The sequence below is a fragment of the Lolium rigidum genome, chromosome 5, assembly GCF_022539505.1.
Source record: "Lolium rigidum isolate FL_2022 chromosome 5, APGP_CSIRO_Lrig_0.1, whole genome shotgun sequence".
NCBI lineage: Eukaryota > Viridiplantae > Streptophyta > Magnoliopsida > Poales > Poaceae > Lolium > Lolium rigidum.
Window position 1 is genome coordinate 270,254,583 of NC_061512.1, and position 18,681 is coordinate 270,273,263.

General features: G+C 48.1%; 1 protein-coding gene across 5 annotated transcripts; it reads left to right on the plus strand.

The window, feature by feature from the left end:
* The first annotated feature begins 10,456 nt into the window (after positions 1-10,456).
* LOC124652438 (protein indeterminate-domain 5, chloroplastic-like) lies at positions 10,457-18,394 on the plus strand. 5 transcript variants are annotated; one of them, XM_047191449.1, is made up of 4 exons: positions 10,457-10,542; positions 11,091-11,411; positions 11,493-11,892; positions 16,948-18,394. In XM_047191449.1, exons 2-4 carry the CDS (start codon positions 11,276-11,278, stop codon positions 18,002-18,004), a joined length of 1,593 nt encoding a protein of 530 aa, XP_047047405.1. In that variant the 5' UTR covers positions 10,457-10,542; positions 11,091-11,275; the 3' UTR covers positions 18,005-18,394. The 5 variants fall into 5 exon arrangements, with proteins under 5 accessions (XP_047047405.1, XP_047047404.1, XP_047047403.1 ...); XM_047191448.1 differs by lacking the exon at positions 10,457-10,542 and adding an exon at positions 10,595-10,860; XM_047191447.1 differs by lacking the exon at positions 10,457-10,542 and adding an exon at positions 10,595-10,810.
* Positions 18,395-18,681: the final 287 nt, after the last annotated feature.

Genomic DNA, 18,681 nt, shown 5'->3' on the forward strand with positions numbered 1-18,681 from the left:
GTCGATGGCTTCGTCCAAGGAAGTAGGAGGCTCGATTTGGAGATGTTCATCATCCTCTCTATTTGCACTATTTTGAGAAATGGAGAAACTTTATTGGATGACCTGTTAGCCTTAGTTAATTTATTAAGCCTCGCTGCCACCTCTAAATGTATTCTTGTACATGAAGAAATGTCCATAACACTTAAACAAGCTATGATTTAATTTGTATGACCTACAATGTGTACAATACACATGTACACAAATTTCTTAAAGGCCACCTAGGATGTCCTCAAAGATGCTATGCTAATGCATCGTAGCATGTCACCCGACCATGCTCCTACCTTTCAAAGAGAAATCTCGCTCAGGGGAACACACAATACACACATACTTGTTTGTCTACCTTTACGCGATCGACGCCCGTCCGCCATGAATAACATATAGCTGACATGACCAGGCCATTTAGCCCCGACACAAGAAGAAAATCAGAAAGCTCACGTGCATACACGTCAACCAGGAGTACAACCGCAAGTAGGATATGGGGACCATGCTCCTCAGGCCCCAACCCCATCCTTGGTGTGGATCCATCTCGTTACATGGTGAGTGAACCATAACCAAATATTCCACCCTACTATATATGAGTTAAAATGAAAAAAAAAATAAGTTAAAAAATCTAGCTCTTAAACAACACAATATCATTGATGCCCCACACTTCCAAAATTTTCTAGACGCCAACTGCAGCCGCTAGTCGTGCGTCGTCCATGTTGGTGGACCAAGAAATGGTAATATAGGAGAATCCTCGCTCAGAGATATGCAAACAGGAGGCCCGTGCACACGGTTGTTCCATAACCATGCACAAGGATGAACGAACAACGCATGGCTCGGCCAGCTAGACCCCACAATCGGCATCTCAATACATTCGAGAGCACTATGGTATAAACGAAAGAGATGACCGTAATGTACCTAGACATATGCATCGAGGTAGAGTTAAAGGGTGAGTTGGCAAGGACAAATGTTAACACGCCCCTGGGCCTCACACCCGCATGGATCTCGTGACCCTGGTTCCGAGTAGGTGTGCGACGCTGACAAGAGAAGACCTAGCTGTTTTCATGTTGTGCGAACCTTAGCCGAAGATTTCATCCTACAATATATGAGTAAAAATGAAGAAGAAAAAAGAAATCTAGCGCATATACACCTCAATATCTTTGTTGCCTCATACTACCAAATATTTCTATGCCACCCACTAACAACCATCGTTGTTCGAGGTCCACGTGGGCCGATAGAGAATAAACCTAACCAACAAAATCATCACTTGAAGACATAAACATATGAGGCAACTGCAGGCGGTAGTCGCACGGTCGTGCACGATGGAAGAAAGACGACTAGCATTACCCTCACATTCAGACCCCACACACGCTGGTGGAGGCATTACACAAAACCGTTGGATGAGAGAAACCAACGGTACCTATGAACTTGGACGTTTGCGTCGGCAAGCGTGATTGTGTACGTGACCCCTAGGCCCACACCCTCGTTGATAAGGGGTGGCCCGATCTTCTCAGTAAGCAACGGTGGTGATGATGATCACGGGGTGATGGCAGCGGAGAAACACGACGATGTAGTGGATGATAACTTGTATGACGCAACGAGATCTCTCGATTGGTCCCTGTCGCCGGATGCAGCAGCTCTCAACCCTGCAAGATATTCGCAACTCCACACACTTGCGCACGTAGCCGCCGACCACGAAGCGGTAAGTTGCAACCGTCTAATTCCCAATGGAACAGCGAGATCACACAAGACTTAAACGGGATCTACACAATATCCAAGCAATATGGTGTAGGGAATTCAATAGTTTTGCGAGCAAACAACTAAGAACTAGGGTTTATCTTAAACGTGGTCTAAAGCAACTAGGGGGCGTCCCGGGCACTTATATAGGTGTCGGGACGAGTTCTGAGTCGAAAAGATACAAAAATAACCGACCCGGAATAGATCCGGTCGAGACAGGACTCGGGCCCGGTCCGGTGCGGGATCCGGTCAACCGGGCTGTGGACCGGGCTGTCCGGTTTGTGGTCCGGTCAACCGGGCTGTGAACCGGCCGGTCCGGTCGGTGGTCCGGTCAACCGGTCGGAAACCGGGAAACTGCGAAGTTTCCGGTCTCGCCCCGGTACGATAAATTTCCTCCGGTTGGTGGCCGGTTTACGACCGGTCGACCGGGCCGAGGACCGGGCTGGCCGGTCACGGGGGCGGTCGGACCGGGTTACTGGACCGGCCTGGACTTCTTCTTCTCCTCTCGCGCATTCCTCCCGCTCCTCCCTCGTGCGTCCATGAGATATCTTCATGTCCGGCTCCATGTCCGGCTTCACGGCCTTCTTGACGTCCGTCTTCACGTCCGAGCTGCTCCTCTCCTCGTGCGATGCATGTCTCCTCTTGATACCCGATGATACATAAGTAATAGGACTTAGGCGGTATAAAGTTCTCATCAATCAAAGTACCGTTTAGAAACAAGTTCACCTGTTGTTTAAGTAGCTTCGCACGAGCTCTTGTAATTGGTCCAATCCGAACTTCATTGGACTTGAGCTTCACAGCGAGGTTCATCTTCATTTGTTAATGACGGAGGTAGTAGTGAGGTAGGGATGTCCTCATCATCTCCCCCTTCAAAAGGCGTCGACCCCGACGCTCCAAGGTCTTCTCCGTCATATGGTGTCAAATCAGCAACATTGAAAGAATTACCGACACCAAACTCATCAAGCTGGAAGATCTATCGAGTATGCATTATCATTGATCTTGGCAAGCACTTTGTAAGGACCAGCACCACGAGGCTTCAACTTAGACTTCCGCAGCTTCGGGAACCTATCCTTGCGAAAATGTACCCAGACCATATCACCAGTCTGGAACAACATCTCTTTGCGCTTCTTGTTCATCCTTGCAGCATTGCTCTTGCCTTTCTTCTCGATCAACTCTTTAGTCTTCACATGGATCTTACGCACAAAATCTGCCCTCTTGGATGCCTCCATATTAACTCTCTCATGTAAGGGCAAAGGCAACAAGTCAAGTGGAGTAATGGGTTTGAAACCATACACCACCTCAAAAGGACACAGACTACGTGGTAGAATGTACCGCCCTGTTGTAAGCAAACTCCACATGCGGCAAACACTCTTCCCACTCCTTCGAGGTTCTTCTTGATCATGGATCTCAACAGGTTGTGACAAGGTTCGATTCACCACTTCGGTTTGACCATCGGTTTGAGGATGACAAGTAGTGCTGAACAGCGGCTTCGTCCCCGGCTTTCTCCAAAGCGTCTTCCAGAAGTAGCTCATAAACTTCACGTCACGATCGGAAACAATAGTCTTCGGGACTCCGTGTAGACGTACAATCTCCACGAAAAACAGGTTAGCAATATGCGACGCATCGTCGCTCTTGTGGCGAGCAATAAAATGTGACATTTTAGAAAATCTGTCCACTACCACAAATATAGAATCATGGCCTCTCTTAGTACGCGGCAAACCCAACACAAAATCCATACTAATATCTTCCCAAGGTGTAGTAGGTGCCGGTAACGGAGTATACAAACCGTGAGGCTTCAGCTTGGACTTGGACTTGTTGCAAGTAATGCACCTCTTCACATACTTGTCCACGTCCCGCCTCATCTTTGGCCAATAAAAATGATCGGCGAGCATGAGTAGCGTCTTTTCACGCCCAAAGTGACCCATCAAACCTCCGGCATGTGATTCCTGCAATAAGAGCAAACGCACGGACGATTACGGAACACATAGTTTGTTAGCTCTAAACAAGAACCCATCATGTATGTGATATTTTTCCCATGCTTTACCAAGAGCACATAAGCGATATGGTTCAGCAAAATCATGATCAGTAGCATACAAATCACATAGTATCTCTAAACCAGGAATTTTAACATCAAGTTGAGTTAAGAGCATATTCTTCCTAGATAGAGCATCAGCAACAATATTATCTTTTCCCTTCTTATGTTTAATGATGTATGGAAAAGACTCAATGAACTCAACCCACTTAGCTAAACGCTTATGCAAAGTAGATTGGGCATTCAGGTATTTTAAAGCTTCATGATCAGAATGTATGATAAATTCTTTTGGCCACAAATAATGTTGCCAAACCTCAAGAACTCTAATTAAAGCATACAATTCTTTATCATATATAGGATAGTTCAACTTAGCACCAGATAATTTTTCAGAAAAATATGCAATTGGGCGACCCTCTTGCATCAACACACCACCAATTCCAATACCACTAGCATCACATTCAATCTCAAATTGTTTATTGAAATCAGGAAGTGCAAGCAACGGTGCGAAGTTAACAATCGTTTCAGTTCATCAAAAGCATGATCTTGGGCAACGCCCCACTCAAAGACAACACCCTTTTTAGTCAATTCATTCAAAGGTGCAGCAATAGTAGAAAAATTGGGCACAAAACGGCGATAAAACCCAACTAGACCATGAAAACTTCTAACTTGACTCACATTCATGGGAGTAGGCCAATTTTGAATAGCTTCAATTTTAGACACATCTACTTCTACTCCATGCTTAGAGACAACATAACCCAAAAATATGACCTTATCTTTGCAAAATGTGCACTTCTCAAGATTACCATAGAGTTTATTATCACGCAACACTTGCAAAACATGTCGAATATGTATAGTATGATCAGATTCATTGCGGCTGTAGATTAATATGTCATCAAAGTATACAACCACAAATTTGCCAATAAATTCACGCAAAACATGGTTCATTAGTCTCATGAAAGTGCTAGGTGCATTAGTTAACCCAAAAGGCATTACTAACCACTCATATAAACCAAATTTTGTTTTAAAGGCTGTTTTCCACTCATCCCCTTCTTTCATCCTAATTTGATGATAACCACTACGCAAATCAATCTTAGAGAACACAGCAGCACCACTCAATTCATCTAGCATATCCTCTAAACGGGGAATAGGATGACGATATCGAATAGTAATGTTGTTTATAGCTCTACAATCTACGCACATACGCCAAGTACCATCTTTCTTAGGAACTAGAATAACAGGAACAGCACAAGGACTAAGGCTTATGCGGATATAACCTTTGTCGAGTAGCGCTTGTACTTGCTTCTGTATCTCCTTCGTCTCTTCGGGATTAGTGCGATATGGCGCCCTATTGGGCAGCGATGCTCCGGGAATCAAGTCAATTTGATGCTCAATACCTCACAATGGTGGTAGTCCTGTGGGTACCTCCTCCGGAAACACGTCGCCGAATTCCTGCAAAATACTAGAAACACCAAGAGGAAGAGGGGTCATGTCGTTAGAAACCAAAACCGTACCCCTGTACAAAAGCACAAGAGGCATGGCCGTAGGATCCTCACGAAATTCTCTCATGTCTTCTTTGGTGACTAATGAGACTAAGGAATTCACTCTCTCACTTTTCGTTATATCACTCACGGTATTACAATTCTCTCGCCTATCTATGGATGCATCCTCCAAATTCACTTCAATCTTCTGACGAGACTCATTGACAATCTGTTGTGGTGACATAGGCTGTAAGTTAATTTTCTTGCCCTTGTACTCCAAGTGATATGTATTGGCTCGGCCATTGTGTTGCACGAACGGTCATAGAGCCAAGGCCGACCCAATAAGAGGTGACAAACCGTCATAGGAACCACATCAAAATCAATGCAATCCTTATACGGTCCAATCTCAAACTCAACACGCACCATATGGTTTACCTTCATCTCACCATTGTCGCTCAACCACTTGAATATAATATGGATGCGGGTGCGGTAGATACTTCAACTTCAGCTTGGTGCATAACTCCTTGCTTGCTAAATTGCGGCAACTCCCGCCATCAATAATGACCTTGCAAGCCTTGTCAGGACCAACCAAAGCTTTGGTTTGGAACAAATTGCAACGTTGAGTAGATGTACTAGGCAACACATTAAGAGCACGCTGCGACACAACAATGGTACGAGCATCAGAAGGATATGCATCTTCACCATCAGTGTCATAGGCATCATCGTCTGGAGCATTTGGATCAACATCATCTCCAGTCTCATACTCATTGTCCTCATTGATAAACATGACTTTGCGGTTAGGACAATCTCTCTTGAAGTGACCCTTGCCACCACATGTATGGCAAAGCATATCGCGGTTGCGCGTTGTAGACACACCAGAACCACTCGTACTTGCCGCGGATTCGGACTTCTTTGCATTAGATACATTGGAGACCGGTTTACTAGGCGGAGTAGAGTAAGGAACGGAGCGCGTCGACGGTGCCGGCGCCGTAGAGGGCGCGCGGGGTGTAAAACGCCCAGCTCCCGTAGCACGTCCTTTAACCTTTGCTTCTTCGACCAAGCTGTGATTCAGCTTCTCTTGCATGATGTAACAATTGATTCATATCGGTGTAGGTGTAATGACGAACAATGCCTTTAACGTCATACTTCAATCCATTGAGAAAACGCTGCATTGTCATCTCTAGAGACTCACGGACACGACCACGCTGCATAAGCATCTCCATCTCCATGTAGTACTCATCAACGAGTCTTCACACCTTGCCTCAATAGTGTTAGCTTATCAAATATATTCCGCATGTAATTTGTAGGCACAAAACGAGAAGTCATAACCTCCTTCATCGCACGCCATGTACGGATAGGTTGTGCACCATCTTCGTCGCGGTTACGAATCAAAGAATCCCACCAACGTAATGCATAACCATCAAATTCGAAGAAGCAAGCTTGATCTTCTTATCTTCGGAGTAGTTGGGATGTAAACTCCATAACTTCTCAATCTTGAGCTCCCAAGTGAGATATTCTTCAACATCAGCTCCTCCTTCAAACTTGGGTATGGAAAACTTGGGCTTACCCAATCCATCTTCTTCATCTTGCCCACGACCATTACGGCCAAGTGGAGCCCAACCACGCGGACGATAATCACGAGGCGCACCACGAGCATTGTGTGCGTCATCGTCAAGCTCAGGATCTTCATCATCGTCTTGTTGTTGTTGTGCAGTCAAATTCTCAATAGCGAGGCGCATATCGGCAAGATTGCGCTGTATATCGGTCATTTGATCAGCCAATCCAGTGACGGTGACATTAGTAGCATCCAACGTCTGTTTGATCTCATCAACTGTATCCTTAAGCTCATCATCCTTAGTGCGGAATTCACGTCGCATCTCGTTACGAAGAGCTTCATACTCCCTCCATGTGATGATATCTGCCGAATTCTTGTTTTCCTGATTAACAATCTTAGTATCACTAGCGAGACATGATTAGTAGGTTAGTGCACTAAATCAAAAATATATGGTGGTACTCTCACAACTCACTCAAAACTGATAAGAAAAGGAAATCTTACCGTTCCAAAGTAAATTAGTGTTGCTTACCACTTGTAGTAACAACTAGTGCACGGATGTAGCGAAGCGAATATCAAGGGTATAAGAACAATCACACGACAAAGCGGGATATATGTGGGGCTGTAGGTAGGCTACCTATTTGCACCAATAACAAGCTCTAGCGGCTGACCGTAGACAACCAATGATACTCACACAAGGCGATATAATGGGGCAATGCAACTATATGTGGGAAAGGTTGCAATGCACAAGAGGGACGCTAGCAAAGCTCAACGCGACAGACACAAGATTGCTCAACTACAGGTGCGAGTAAAGAAAACTTAGGCCTTTCACTTGATTCAACTAGCACGACACTTTTCTTTTTGTATTTTTCTTTTTGTATAACACACGCAGCTATGTAGCTCTTTTTGCTTCTTTTCAATTTTCTCTGTTTTTTTTTTAAGACTCAACTCCTTGATAACACGGCCAACAAGATATGCAAAGCACCAAAACCCTAATGAGCAGCCTGTCGAGCGGTAAAACTAGTCTCTTCTGGGGAAGTTCCTAGTCACGTATATCGAAAGGCTGTAGCTATGGTTTGGACAAACACACCTGTATGCTATGTGGACTCGGAGTAAACAAAAAGCCGACTCTAGATGACAAACGAGATGAAAAGAAAACACAAACCCTAACAATTCTACTAGAAGAAAGATAAAGGTACGCAAAAACAACTACGAAAAGCAACTAAAACTCGAAATTAGTGCAATCTAAGGCGATGGCAAACCCTAACCCTAACTTTTTATGGTTTTTTTCGGATAGGACAACACTCACAACTCAACTATGGGGTGGATTGTGGATAGCTTACCGAGGAAAACTGGAAATCCGATACCAAGATGATAAGGGGTGGCCCGATCTTCTCGATGAAGCAACGGTGGTGATGATGATCACGGGGTGATGGCAGCGGAGAAACACGACGATGTAGTGGATGATAACTTGTATGACGCAACGAGATCTCTCGATTGGTCCCTGTCGCCGGATGCAACGGCTCTCAACCCCGCAAGATATTCGCAACTCCACACACTTGCGCACGTAGCCGCCGACCACGAAGCGGTAAGTTGCAACCGTCTAATTCCCAATGGAACGACGAGATCACACAAGACTTAAACAGGATCTACACAATATCCAAGCAATATGGTGTAGGGAATTCAATAGTTTTGCAGAGCAAACAACTAAGAACTAGGGTTTATCTTAAACGTGGTCTAAAGCAACTAGAGGGGCGTCCTGGGCACTTATATAGGTGTCCGGGACGAGTTCTGGTCGAAAAGATACAAAAATAACCGACCCGAGAATAGATCCGGTCGAGACAGACTCGGACCGGTCCGGTGCGGGATCCGGTCAACCGGCCGTGGACCGGGCTGTCCGGTTTGTGGTCCGGTCAACCGGGCTGTGAACCGGCCGGTCCGGTCGGTGGTCCGGTCAACCGGTCGGAAACCGGGAAGCTGCGAAGTTTCCGGTCTCGCCCGATACGATAAATTTCCTCCGGTTGGTGGCCGGTTTACGACCGGTCGACCGGGCCGTGGACCGGGCTGGCCGGTCCGGGGCCGGTCGGACCGGGTTCCGGACCGGCCTGGACTTCTTCTTCTCCTCTCGCGCATTCCTCCCGCTCCTCCTCGTGCGTCCATGAGATATCTTCATGTCCAGCTCCATGTCCGGCTTCACGGCCTTCTTGACGTCCGTCTTCACGTCCAGTTTGCTCCTCTCCTCGTGCGATGCATGTCTCCTCTTGATACCCGATGATACATAAGTAATAGGACTTAGGCGAGTATAAAGTTCTCATCAATCAAAGTACCGTTTAGAAACAAGTTCACCTGTTGTTTAAGTAGCTTCGCACGAGCTCTTGTAATTGGTCCAATCCGAACTTCATTGGACTTGAGCTTCACAGCAGGTTCATCTTCATTTGTTAATGACGGAGGTAGTAGTGAGGTAGGGATGTCCTCATCACTCGTGGACCTCGTTACTCCTACATATCTACACCTACGTCTGTGTCCTTGCTAGAGGTGGATCTAGCTAGCGTTAGTGTAAGGTGGACCCCGCTTGAGGATGCCATCGTACCATACGTGCGTGAACAAAGAAGAAGAAACAGAAAAAACAACTCATATACCCTAGTAAATATTTTACCCCACACCGCAAATAAAATTTAGAGCTGCCACTTGCAACCGTCGTGCGTCGTCCATCTCAGTCGATGGAGAAACCTCCTACCAGTAGCATCCTCGCTGAGAGGTATATACTACACAAGGCACAAATGTGCATACATATGTAGCTACATGTGATCGACGCACAACCATGCTCGATGACGTGCAGAAGCAGACGGTCGGGGTGTCCTAGCCATCCTCACCACACACACGCAGCTGATAGAGAGTTCCACATAGCCGTGTGATGAGAGAAACCGACGGTTCTGGTGAACTTAGACGTTTGTGTTGCCAAAGGCGACCATGTATCTGATCTATGGACCTTGCGCCCCGTTTACGCCGTTACTCATCGATGCACCTTCGTGTGTTGCTAGAGGCGGAACCAGCTAGCGTCAGGATGAGGTGGACCCCACCTAAAAATGTGATTATATCATACACATGTGTGAAGAAAGAAGCAGAAACGGAAAAACTCAGATCACAACAGCGGTAAATATTTTTCCCGACACTGCGAAAGTTTCAAAGAAAAATCGTATATGTGAGACCCTTGGCCAAAAGGTAGATCTTCCACTCGCAGCTACCGTGCGCTGTCCATCCGAGTCGACGGAGAAATAGCCAGGTAGTAGCACACAAGGCATGAATGTACATACATTGGGTAGCTGCACGCGATCGACGCACGGTCGCATAACAACGTGCACGGACGGACGGCTCTCATGACCCGGCCATCCTGTCCCCACACACGCCACCTCGAGAAAATTCCATATGACCGTTGGATCATTGAAACAAACGGCCCTGATGAACCTAGACGCATGCTTCAGGTAGAATCAAACTGCGAGACCGTGCACGCGACCCTTGGACCCACTCCCGCGCGCACCTCGCGAGCCCCTCCTCCTGCGTGGGCGTCGCTGTCCTCATCGCCGGGAGGCAATATATTAGCTCCAGCCCATTGCAACCACTCCATCCCTCCATCCTCCCACACCACGCGCACCAGACGAGCAGATATCGTAGACTCCAGTCCAAGGCGAGGAGAAGCGGCCGGGGAGGAAAGCAACAACCGGGTAGGGTTCCTCGCACCATGTCCTCGCTAGCTTCAAATTCTCCTATCGAAATCACGCGGCGTTTTATATATTTCCCTGGTCTCGGCCTCTTGCTGTCTATCCATCGCTCCTTTGGTTCCTTGCTCCTGTTGTTTTGAGGGGCTGGGGTGGTTCGTTTTCCTCCAACCCTTGACTGCCTGCCCGCCTTTCCCCAATCTCCACTTCTCTACCTCTCCATCGGCGCGCTTTGGGCCATTTTCTCCCCGGAGTCTTCTCCTACCTTGGCGCGGTGCGTGCTTCCACCAGTGTTCCTTTGGGTTGCTTGTTTGCGAGTGTTGCGTGCGTGAGTGTTACCTGTGGATTTGGCGTCTCCCTTGCTTTGTTCTCTTGCTCGCAAGGGGGTATGGCATGGTATATGGTTTGGATTTGTCCTGTACATGGTTGCTACCTCAATACCACAGCTAGCAGGCTGCTAGCTAGATCCTGGTCATATTTATGTCTTTCTTTCTCACGTACATACGGGCGAAGCTGTTCTCATCGATCCTCTCCTGCTTGTCTTTGTCTTGTAGATCCACAAGACGCCGCCGGAAGCAAGCAGTAGCTGCACTTAATCGATCCCATGTCGTCGCCTTGTGTTCTTCTCTAGACTCGCTGACAGACTAGGACTGGACGACTGGTCGGTGGCCGGCAGCGCTCGTCTGAAGCCAACAACAAGCAATTGGAAGAAGGAGTAGCTGATTGTTCTAGTCGACCGATGGCCGCCGCCTCGTCCGCTCCCTTCTTCGGCCTCTCCGACGCGCAGATGCAGCCGATGGTGCCCGCGCAGCCTCCCGCTCCCGTTGCCGCCGCGCCGGCGCCCAAGAAGAAGCGCAACCAGCCGGGCAACCCAAGTAACAAATCCATCCATCTCTTCTTCCTTTTAACCTAGGTGATTATGTAGTATGATGACTGATCAATCGATCGACCTTCAGATCCGGACGCCGAGGTGATCGCCCTGTCGCCGCGCTCCCTGATGGCGACGAACCGGTTCGTGTGCGAGGTGTGCGGCAAGGGGTTCCAGCGGGAGCAGAACCTGCAGCTGCACCGCCGTGGCCACAACCTGCCCTGGAAGCTGAAGCAGAAGAACCCCAAGGACGCGCTGCGGCGGCGCGTGTACCTGTGCCCGGAGCCGACCTGCGTGCACCACGACCCGGCCAGGGCCCTCGGCGACCTCACCGGGATCAAGAAGCACTACTGCCGCAAGCACGGCGAGAAGAAGTGGAAGTGCGACAAGTGCGCCAAGCGCTACGCCGTGCAGTCCGACTGGAAGGCGCACTCCAAGACCTGCGGCACAAGGGAGTACCGCTGCGACTGCGGCACGCTCTTCTCCAGGTACGTACGTTTGTGTCATCGATCGATCGATCGGTCGACGAGCTCGATCTTGGCGAAATATTTTTCTTCCATTTTCAGTTTATTCGATTACAGTTCATATGTTATGTACTGTTTGCTTTCCGATTTGGATATGCTATGCGTGGATGAATGATTGGGTCATGATGAAACTTTGACGAGGAGTCGATTTGATGGGTGATGTGATGGTAGGATAGATAGCTAGGGTTAGGGCTGTTACTGCTGGGTGCTGGTAGAACCTAGCTAAGGATGGGCGTGTGAGTGTGTGCAGCAGCTAGCTTTGGTAGGATTGGATTCCATAAGAGAGAGAATGGAAGGGATGGAGAGAGAGATAGAAGGGCATGTTGAGAGAGAGAGAGTGGATCGATGGCTCTGCTCCCACGTGAATCGCCCTTGTCGGGAGGGGACTGGAGAGATATGCTAAAACACTCACACGTCCTGACATGGTCATCTGGCGGCAGTTCCGCCTTTTTACACCTCGGAATCCGCACTCTTCTCACACTCTCTCGTCTGCATCGACCGACCGATGGATCCCCCACCTGTTCACGTGATGACATGCCGCTGCCACTCTCTCCTCCTTGCATACAATCCAACCAAGGGGTCCAGCCATGGCAGCAGTAGCAGCAACGCAGGCTTCCTTGCCTTCTCATGTGAACGATGCACGGCAACTGGCAAAGTGGCAAGTACGTACTACTGCTGGCCATGCCTAGCATAGCCTGCTTTCAGCTATCAATCAGCACCATCCGGTCGACTAGCCACAAAGCTAGCCTGCCGAGGCTCTAGCTGATGCATGTGTCATGTACATTTGCATGCTGGTGTTGTCTTACATGAATGTGTTTTATCCTTGATTGATTGATGTCCTATAGTGATTGTGATTAGGTTGATGTGGTCATGAAACCTTGCCTAATTTTACCACACTTTCTCATTGTCACGCATCTAGCTTTGCTTTTCTTTTCATTTTGTTGGATACATTTTCCAAAAAACAGTTAAAAGGAATTAATATTGCTAGCCTTCCTGGCCTCAAGTGTGATTACTCGGTACATTTAGCGTTTTGGCCGGGTAAGCGGTGTATATAGCACGTGGGTGCGCAGCGATTCCACTCCATAAATAAGTAAATGTATGATTGGATAGCAATTAATAATTGGAACAATCAAGTTGATTCAATCCATTGCTACTAGTCATGTCAAAAAAAATGCCACTAGTCAATTCTCTTTTAATCTCTCGATTGTATGTATCGATATTGTGAGAGCATGTTTTTCCACACTAATAGCATGGCTATAGGATTTGATGCATGTCATATGTGTGTGCTAGTCTTGTCTTGGATGTGTTTAATACAGTGTGTTTATGGCATATAGCCACTATGATTAGAAAGGTTGTTTGATTGCCATTTTATATCCTTTTGACGAAACAATCTAGTGTAGCTTAACTTGCTTACCACATTTTGGCATTGTCAATTTGGCATGCATGTAACACCGCTTTGATTTTAATTTCGTTGGATACATTTTCGAAAAAACCACTTAAAAGGAACTAATATTGCTAGCGTGAAAAAGATTTCCTCCTGGCCTCAATCTTGATTACTCAGTACATTTAGCGTTTTGGTCGGGTCCGCGGTGTATATAGCACGTGGGTGCGGAGATATTCCACTCCATAAATAAGTAAACATGTAATTGGGTGGAAATTAATAATTTGAACAATCAAGTTGATTCAATATATTGCCAGTATTCATGTGTAAAAAATTGCTACTAGTCTTTTTTAATCTCTCGATTGTATGTATGGATATTGTGAGAGCATGATTTTCCATCTAATAGCATGGCTATAGGTCTTGATGCATATCATATGTTCGTGCTAGTCTTGTCTTGGACGTGTTATCGACACTATGTTTATGACATATATTCACTATAATTAGAAAGGATGATTGATTGCCCTTTTGACAAAACAATCTAGTGTAGCTTAACTTGCTTAACACATTTTGGCATTGTTAATTTGACATGCATCTAACTCTGCTTTGCTTTTAATTTCATTGGATACATTTTCCAAAAACCACTTAATAGGAACTAATATTGGTAGCTCGAAAAAGATTCCTCCTGGCCTCAAGCATAATTACTCAGTACATTTAGCGTTTTGGCCGGGTCCACGGTGTATATAGCGGTACATTTAGCGTTTTGGCTGGATTCACGGTGTGGAGCGATTACACTCCATAAATAAGTAAACATATAATTCGATGGTAATTAATAATAGGAACGAGCAAGTTGCTTCAATATATTAGTACTAGTCATGTCAACTTTTCTTTGCTAATAGTCAATTCTCCTTTTCATCTCTTGATAGTATGTGTGAATTTTAATAAGTTAGGAGGTGATAAGTAGATCGGATGTGCAATTGATCTTGTGAGAGCATGTTTTTTTCACACTAATAGCATGGCTATTGGTCTTGATGCATGTCATACAGTGTGTGCTAGTCTTGTCTTGCACGTGTTTACTACACTATGTTTATTGCATATAGTAACTATGATTAGAAAGGGTGTTCAACGCAGTCTCTTGGAGGTGCTCATAGGGGTAGGGTATGCGTGTGTGCGTTCATAGGGGTGAGTGTGTGCGCGTATGTATGAGCGTCTTTAATTGTACTGTGTTTCGCAAAAAAAAAAAAAAAAAAAAAGCAAATCATAGGAAGATGCATGTAAAATTGGCAATGCCAAAATGTGGTGAGCAAGTTAAGCAATGCCAGATTGTTTCGTCAAAAGGATATAAAATGGCAATACACCCTTTCTAATCATAGTTACTATATGCAATAAACATAGTGTAGTAAACACGTGCAAGACAAGACTACAAATAACAAAAGGGGAGCGCTGGGCGTCCCCCGGGGGATCAAAACATACGATCCCCCGGGTGGAAAGGGCGACACGTGTCCGGTCAAAACAAATAAACGCACGCTCCCCCGGCACTCCATCTAAACTACACGCAAAAGCCATCCTGGCGTCCTGGCGTCCTCCATCTCCGGTAGCAGCACTCGCCTCCCCGCCGCACCTCCTCTGCGAGATGCACGCCGGCCGGTGGCTTTACAAAAAGCTCCGGCGAAGTCCTCCGATGAGCCTCACTTGGAAGCAACTCCCGTTATGCCCTGCCGAGCACCTCCATCCCGTCCCGGCAGCATCTTCTCCCTCTCCCTAGAAGCAATTCGCTCGCAGCACCGCCGACTTCCATGGTAGCACCGTCGCCGGAGCCGGAGAAGACGCCGGCGTGGTCGCTTGCAGCAATGTCAGCGTGGTCGCTTGCAGCAACGCCGGCGACCTACAGTAGCAACGCCACCGGCCTAGGGTAGCAAGCCGGCGACCTAGGGTAGCAATGCCACCGGCCTATGGCAGCAACGTCGATAGCCTGGAGTAGCAACGCCTCGGGTCTATGGCAGCAGAGCAACCGACCTAGAGTAGCAAGGCCGCCCGCCCGTGGGAGCAGCGCCGCGCGCCCCTAGGAGCATCCAGGCCCGCTCGTGGGAGCAGCGCCGGCGGCCCGTGGGAGCAAGGCCGCTCGCCCGTGGGAGCAAGGCCGCTCGCCCCTGGGAGCAGCACTGGCGGCCCGTGGCCGTGGGAGCAAGGCCGCCCGCCCCTGGGAGCATCCAGGGCTGCCCGTAGGAGCAGCGCCGGCGACCCTTAGGAGGCCGGCCGCTCGTCGGAGAAAGGCCGGATGTCCATGTGAGCATCAAGCTCCGCCCATGGGAGCAGCGGCACCGGCTGCCCTTTGTGTTCGTCGTCTTCGAGTCGAACGTGAGAGACTGGGAATAGCGAGATGGTGGCGATGCGGCGGCGCGCAGGCTAGAGAGGAGCGCCGGAGCATGGGGCCAGAGAGAAATCAGGTGGAGGAGCGCCGGAGGTTGGTGCCGGAGTACATCCCGATGAGGAAATTTCTCGTTGAGAACTGAGAAAGGAAAAGAAGAGGAGGATGAGCGGTTGAGAGAGGACCGAGTAAAGGAAAAGAAGAGGAGGATGAGAAGATAAGGTGGATTGTTTTTTTCTCTGCCACGATTCGGGACACGCGTCAGGCGTTGGAGCCGGAGGAACGCTAGCGTGAAATCGTCCGGGGGTTTCACAGCGTTTTCCATAACAAAAACCAGTTAACAGAAATTAATTGCCAACTCGAAAAAGATATCCTCCCTGCCTCAAGCGTGATTACTTAGTGCATTTAGCATTTGGCTGGATTTGAGGTATATATAGCACGCAGGTGCCGGGCGATTCCACTCAATAAATAAGTAAACTTATAACAAGCACAATTAATAAGTGGAACAATTCTTTTGATGCAATACGGCATCAAAGCGTGATTACTTGGTACAATTCGGGTTTTGCTAGGTTCGAGGTATATATAGCATGCGGGCACGGAGCGATTCCACTCAATAAATTAGTAAACTTATATCCAGATCGCCATTAATCAGTGGAACGATAGTTTTGATGCAATACATTGCTACTAGTCAATTATCTTTTTTAATCTCTCAATTGTGCATATGGTTTTCAATAAGTTATAACTTCATAGGATGTGCAATTGATCTAGTGAGAGCATGTTTTTCATTAGGGAATGCACAAAAAATATAGTATATGTTTTATGTATGGAGAGGTGGGGCTAATGGCAGGCTAAGGCTCTGGATCTAAATCCTAAGCGACAAACCATGTTTATATTAGTCCACTATATATCAGCCCATGTTTGTATCGGTCCGCTATAAAACACTTACACCACTCCCACTTCATTGTACACTTATGTGTTTTTACCTACACCACTCCCATTTCAGTACACTTATGTGTTTTTGATAACGCAGGACCGAGGCCTAAATCTCAAATCGCTCGAAACATATATTCGCCCCTGTTTGTATTTGTCCACTATAAATCACTTACACCACCCATATATCATTGTACACGTTATGTGTTCTCGAACACTCGAAAATGCTTTAAGTTAATCAAAAATTTGTAGTGTGATTCACACTCGAGCAAAGCAAATCACATTTAAGCATCCGACCGTTCGTAATAAATTGTTTTTGACATTTTTTCACGTACGCGTGCAGGAGGGACAGCTTCATCACCCACCGCGCCTTCTGCGACGCGCTGGCCCAGGAGAGCGCGCGCTTGCCGGCGATCGGCGCCAGCCTATACGGTGGCGTCGGAAACATGGGCGCCCTCAACACTCTCTCCGGCATGCCCCAACAACTGCCGGTCGGCAGCTTTCCTGACCAGTCCGGCCACCACTCCTCAGCGTCGGCCATGGACATCCACAACCTTGGCGGTGGCAGCAATGGCGGCCAGTTCGACCAGCACCTCATGCCACAGTCCGCGGGATCCTCCATGTTCCGCTCCCAGGCCGCCTCGTCTTCTCCGTACTACCTCGGCGCCGCCGCCGCCCAGGACTTCGCCGAGGATGACGTCCACCGCTCCCATGGCAACCAGAGCTCTCTTCTCCAGGGCAAGTCGACCGCGGCCTTCCACGGCCTGATGCAACTTCCAGACCAACACCAGGCAAGCGGAAGCAACGGTAACAACAACCTCCTGAACCTTGGCTTCTATTCGGGCAACGGCGGCGGCCAGGACGGGCGTGTCATGTTCCAGAACCAATTCAACAGCAGCGCCGGAAACGGCAACGTCAATGCTGAGAACAATGGCAGCCTCCTCGGCGGCGGTGGTGGGGGTTTCCCTTCGCTGTTCGGTTCGTCTGAGTCAGGCGGCGGACTCCCGCAGATGTCGGCGACGGCGCTGCTGCAGAAAGCGGCGCAGATGGGCGCGACGACGAGCAGCCACAACGCGAGCGCCGGGCTGATGCGTGGCCCTGGGATGAGGGGTGGTGCCGGAGAAGGCGGGTCTTCGTCGTCTGCGAGCGAGAGGCAGTCGTTCCATGACCTCATTATGAACTCCCTGGCGAACGGGAGCGGCGCTCCTGCTACTACGGGTGGTGGCACAGTGGCGTTCGGCGGCGGCGGCTTCCCCATCGACGACGGCAAGCTGAGCACGAGGGACTTCCTGGGTGTCGGTCCCGGTGGCGTGGTGCACGCTGGCATGGGCCCGCCCCGGCGGCACGGTGGCGCTGCCGGGCTCCACATCGGCTCGCTGGACCCGGCCGAGCTGAAGTAGTCCGCAAGAATCGACAAGAAACAAAACAAGAAAACATGTGCATGCATGCAAAAAAAAAAATCTTGAAGATTTTCATGGAACATATCACATCAGGACGTCAAGGACTAGTCAGGAGTGAGGACAAGGTTAATTTCTTGGATAATCTATCAGCCTGTTATTAGTTGATGCATGTGTTCATGTTGGCGCCATAGCTAGCTGCGTTAGGTAGCCGGTTCAATAACCCTGTGAGGCCAGAACTTCAGTTTAATTTTGCTGTTCGTACAAACTGTCAATTAGCTGTTTTTCTATCATGTGGTATGTACATTTGGTCAGTCTCCCCTTGATGCAAACTGAGAATCCATCATCATATTACAGGCCATGTAAGACAGAATTTAAACTTGACCATTTGCAGTTCTTGGGTGTGATTGGTTGCATGAGTTCCCTTTTCAGCTCCTGAGGGGCATGGCCAGAGCAAAACGACTTTGTTTGGTACCCCGGATGCCAACACTTGCTCATTTCTTATGTTGATGATTTGTTGCCCGCACGTATGCACAAACCGATATGCCGATGCAAGATTGTATGTTTGGTTGTGTGTAACCTATGTTTGTGGTAACCTCTTTTTTTGGCGATCGAGTTTTTACGGGGACCTCTTCTCTTTAATGGTGACAGTAACAGAGTACACCACCACATGACACACA